The sequence below is a fragment of the Orycteropus afer genome, unplaced genomic scaffold, assembly GCF_000298275.1.
Source record: "Orycteropus afer afer isolate SDZICR_OR568_19922 unplaced genomic scaffold, OryAfe1.0 scaffold00002, whole genome shotgun sequence".
Lineage (NCBI taxonomy): Eukaryota > Metazoa > Chordata > Mammalia > Tubulidentata > Orycteropodidae > Orycteropus > Orycteropus afer.
Genome location: NW_006921589.1, coordinates 31,168,759 through 31,174,183, shown reverse-complemented (window position 1 = coordinate 31,174,183; position 5,425 = coordinate 31,168,759). Strand labels below are relative to the sequence as shown.

General features: G+C 36.4%; 1 protein-coding gene across 1 annotated transcript in view; it reads left to right on the top strand.

Moving 5' to 3' along the window:
• Nucleotides 1-5,425, top strand: part of BMPR2 (bone morphogenetic protein receptor type 2) — a 230,862-nt gene that overhangs the window by 189,861 nt on the left and 35,576 nt on the right. Inside the window, exons 4-5 of the mRNA XM_007935044.2 lie at nt 2,841-2,951; nt 3,236-3,327. Coding sequence (XP_007933235.1) covers nt 2,841-2,951; nt 3,236-3,327 — 203 coding nt within the window. The remainder of the gene's footprint in view (nt 1-2,840; nt 2,952-3,235; nt 3,328-5,425) is intronic.

The window sequence follows — 5,425 nt, the reverse complement described above, 5'->3', positions numbered from 1 at the left end:
CTTGTGAGCCATTTTATCTAAGATAAATTTCTCTCTCTCTCTCTTTCTCTCTCTATAAATATATATATATATACTTTGCTGGTTTTTGTGTTTCTCTAGAGAACCCAATCCAACACACTACTAATATAGTGATACCGCCTCCGTAACCCAAAGAGGGGTTGCTATGAGTTAGATCTGACTCAATGGCAGTGAATTAGTTTATACTTGGTTTTGCTTGCATGTAAAGAATGATTAAATAAAAATATTTGTAGTATGAAATATTTGTAACCATACTTGTAGCCCAGCTTCTGACAAGTATTATTAAACACTACCTGAACACCTCTAGTTAAAAAAAAAAAAAGTATAAACAGCTTTTTAAAGGGTACCTCATATATCATTCCATTTTAGACATTTCTGTTTGTAAGAACTCAGTTTCTCTGTATGCTAACCTAAAGACTATTGTCTTTGAACATACACTGATTTAATCTGGCTGTTCTCTCTACCTATTCAAAACAAGTCTGTTTTTCCACATGAATAGAACTTTCAAGTTTTCTTTTTTTCCACATTGGACATTTCTACCTCTTTCTACCCATCATGTTTCAGAGTTCTCATACCTTCACTGTTCTGGCTACCTTCTTATGGATGTGCTCTAGCTTGGGGACATCATCCTAAGTGGCATTTCTGTAGATGGAATCACAAAATGAAACTAACAAATAAGATACATGCTCATAAAAGCCGTCTGGTTTAGATACGTGTTCCCTCCCATTTTGCAAGGGAGGAAGATTGGTTTCAGAGAGGTGAAGAAAGTTTTCCAAGGTCATACAGTAACTGAAAGAACTGAGTTTCAAGTCAAATGCTGATTTAACTGCTTGCAAAGCTATATTCTTTTCATTAATAATATTGATAAACAAAATAACTATCCTCTGTTGCATAGTACTGTGTACCAGACACTGTACTAAATACTTAACAGTCATTTTCCCAGCAGACCCTCATAGCACACTTATGAGATAGTGAGTACTATTTTTATAGATGAGGAAATTGAAGCTCAGAAAATTTAAGTAATTTGGTTAGTGTCTCTGAACAAGTGATGTAGACCCAGGATTTAAACCCAGATGTGATTCCAAAGGCTGTGCTTTTAAAGACTGTTCTCTAAATGCTGTTCCGTGATATACTGGATATTTCAATAGTGGTGTCCCATTTGTATGATCATAAAAATAGATTATGTGCAGATATCACAAATTTATTAATATTTTTTCTGTCATTTCTTTAGATGCAAAAACATTACTGATTTTGACTATATTGATACAGTGTTTCTAAAGGTCATTCTGTCAGCATTTGTTGTTGTTAAGGTGCCATCAAGTTGGCTCCGACTCATAGCAACTGAATATACCACAGAACAAAACACTGCCTAGTCCTGCCCCATCCTCACAATCGTTACTATGCTTCAGACAATTATTGTAGGCATTGTGTGAGTCCATCTTTTATCTTATTGAAGGTTTTCCTATTTTTTGCTGAGTCTCTACTTTACTAGACATGTAATCCTTCTGCAGTATATGATAACATGACCAAAGTACAAAAGGAAGTCTGGTCATTCTCGGTTCTAAGGAGCATTCTGGCTCCAAAACAGATTTGTTCATTCTTTGGGCAGTGCATGGTATTTTCAATATTCTTTGCCAACACCACAATTCATATGCATCAGTTCTTCTGTGGTCTTCCTTATTCATTCACCAGCTTTACATATGAGGCAATTGAAAATACCATGGTTTGGGTCAGGTACACCTTTGTCTTCAAAGTGACATCGTTGCTCTTTAACACTTTAAAGAGGTTTTAGCCACAGATGTGCCCAATGCAATACCTTGTTTGATTTCTTGACTGCTGCTTCCATGGGTGTTGATTGTGGATTCAAATAAAATGAAATCCTTGACAACTTCAGTCTTTTCTCCTTTTATTATATTGCTTATTGGTCTAGTTTGTTCTCTTTATTCGAGGTGTAGTCCATACTGAAAGCTGTAGCCTTTGATCTTCATCAGTAAGTGCTTCAAGTCTTCACTTTCAGCAAGCAAGGATATGTCATCTACATATCACAGGCTGTTAAATGAGCCTTCCTCCAATCCTGATGCCATGTTCTTCTTCATATAGTCTAGCTTCTTGTATTATTTGTTCAGCATAGAGATTGAATAAGTATGCTGAAGGGATAACAACCCTGACACACTTTTCCTGGTTTTTAAACCATGCAGTAGCCCCTCATTCTGTTTGAACAGCTGTCTCTTGGTCTATGTACAGGTTCCTCATAAGCACAATTAAGTGTTCTGGAATTCCCATTCTTCTCAATATTATCCATAATTTGTTAGGATCCACACAGTTGAATGCCTTTGTGTAGTCAGTAAAACACAGGTAAACTTCTTTCTGTTATTCTTTTCTTTCAGGCAAGATACATCTGACATCAGCAGTGATAACCTTCATTCCACGCCCTTTTCTGAATCCGGCTTGAATTTCTGGCAGTTCCCTGTCGCTGCAACCATTTTTAAATTATTTTCAGCAAAATTTTACTTGCATGTTATATTAATGATGCTGCACGATAATTTCTGCATTCTGTTGAACCATCTTTCTTTGGAATGGGCACATATATGGATCTCTTCCAGTCAGTTAGCCAGGTTTCTTGGGATAAACGAGGGAGCACTTCCGATATTACAGTTCTCTATTGAAACATCTCAATGGTTATTCTGTCAATTCCTGAAGGTTTGTTTTTTGCCAGTTCCTTCAGAGCAGCTTGGTCTTCTTTCTTCTATATCATTGGTTCTTGATCATACATTATATTAACAAAATATTTAAAAAGAATGATATTTTTTGTTTTCTTTTAGGTCCACCTCATTCATTCAACCGAGATGAGACAATAATCATTGCTTTGGCATCAGTCTCTGCATTAGCTGTTTTAATAGTTGCTTTATGTTTTGGATACAGGATGCTGACAGGTAAAAATCTAATTTTTCCTACAATTTATTTAAAATGTCTTTTAATCAGAATGTATAGTCTTCTTTTTTAAAGCTATGTACCTCTCATTTTTCTTTCTGACAAACTTTTTTTTTTTCAATTTTTATTTTTTCATAAATAGTTTTACTCATTGATATCAGGGATTCATCTTGCTGCCAACCCTTCAGTAGCTCTTCTTTTTAATGGCAGTGTAATAAGAAGTGCAATCAAGATCTTCGTTTTAAGAAAGCCACATATTAGTAACTTCTGTTTCCTGTTTCTACAGGAGACCATAAACAAGGTCTTCACAGTATGAACATGATGGAGGCAGCAGCATCAGAACCCTCTCTTGATCTAGATAATCTGAAACTTCTGGAGGTAAGGTTGCTATTAGATTATGTACTTTTCCTTCTATACTCATAGTCATCTGGGATAGTAACTCCATTTACTCACAAATTCATTAATTTTATTTAACCAACACAGAGAGTATCAATTTTGTGCCAAGTATTACTCTAAACTCACTCACTGCTGTTGAGTCCGATCGGACTCATAGCGACCCCTCCTTGGGTTTCCGAGGCAGTATCACTACGGAAGTAGATTGCCCAATCTTCCTTCTGAGGAGTGGCTGGTGGGAACTGCCAGCCCTCTGGTTAGCAGTCAAATGCCTTAAGCCCACACCATCAGAGCTCCCAGTCCTATTCTAGATAACTGGGAATATGTTGTTGTTGTTATGTGCCGTCGAGTCGGCCTCAACTCATAGCTACCCCCCCTTGGATTTCTGAGGTGGTATCACTACGGAAGTAGATTGCCCAACCTTCCTTCTGAGGAGTGGCTGGTGGGTTTGAACTGCCAGGTTTCTGGTTAGTAGTCAGGTGCCTTAGGCACGAGGCTACCAGAGCTTCTACTGGGAATGTAGGTGAAAAATACAGATATCTCTCTTAGGGCTTACATTCTTGTGGGGGAGAATCTACAAACAAATAAGTGAACATATAATTTCAAGAGCAGTAAGTGCTATGAGGGAAAAAAATGGATAAGAAGATAAAATGATGGAAAGGTTATAGAAATTACAGAAAGAATGTTAGAAAAGGGCTTACTGAGGAGGTGACTTTAGAATAGAGATTTCAACAAACTATGGGAATATAGATGTGAAATTCTGAAAAAAGTGTACTAGACAAACAATCTAGAGTTGATGCCAAATAAATATTCATTGGCTGTGCATGTATTAAAAATTATATAGGTATATATGAACATTACAAGGGAGCACTGGTGGTAGCACAGTGGTTAACGGCACAGCTACTAACTAAAAGGTCACTGATTTGAACCCACCAGCAGCTCCACAGGAGAAATACGTAGCTATCTGCTTCTGTAAAGATTACAGCTTTGGAAACCCTATGCGGCAGTTCTACTCTGCCCTTTGTGGTTACTGTGGATCGGAGTAGACTGAATGGCATAGCAAGGTTTTACATAATCCATACAAGTTAATTTCCATTTGTTAATATCTCAGAAACTATGTTAAAAGTCTTACATTATTTTTATGACCTTTATTAGGAATAGCTTTATAACTATGATCCCCTAACCAGTGACCATTAAGTAATAATGATAAATTTGACTATGTAAAACATTTAAAATATATTCTTTCGGGGAGGAAATACAATAAAGAAAGTCTAAAGCCAATCTGAAAAAAATATATTTCAACACGTGAATAATTAATAAAGAACTGGTATAAATTAGTATGAAAGAACAACTCAAAAAAAAATAGATTAAAAATATGTGCTGCTAATTCACAAAAGAAGTGTGGCCAATAAATGTACAATAAATATCCAACTTGCTAGATAGAAATAAATACTAATTAAAACAACAGGATTTTATTCAAGATTGAGTGAAAGAAATACTCCCAAAGATTGCTGATTTATCTGTATATTGGTAGAACCTTTTGAAAGGACTGTGTGCTCAGTATGTTAAATTTTAACCTAGTAATAGTGAATGAACTATAACAAACATCTTTAAATAAATTACAGTAAATCCTGAACTGATTTCAATGAAAAGCAAGAAAATCCCCAGAAGCCAAAAACAGAGAGAATAAGTTTAATTTTGCTCGTTCTTTTTGTATTGAGTAGTTGGGGATTATATCCTGGACATTGTGAATGTTATATTATAGACACCATGGATTCTGTTATTTTTCTGGAGTGTAAATTTGTGTCTCCTTAAATCTCAGTACAGTTATCTTTAGCAGAAGTCTGTCCCATGCATTCATTGAGTTTCTCCCTCTCTCTTTTCTTTCCTGGATTTTCCTCACTGAATTCAGCAGCTTTGTTGTTGTTACATGCCGTCGAGTCGGACCCGACTCATAGTGACCCTCCTTGGGTTTCTGAGGCATTATCACTACAGAAGTAGATTGCCCCATCTTCCTTCTGAGGAGTGGCTGGTGGGTTTGAACCGCCAGCCTTCTGGTTAGCAGTCAAGTGCCTTAGGCACT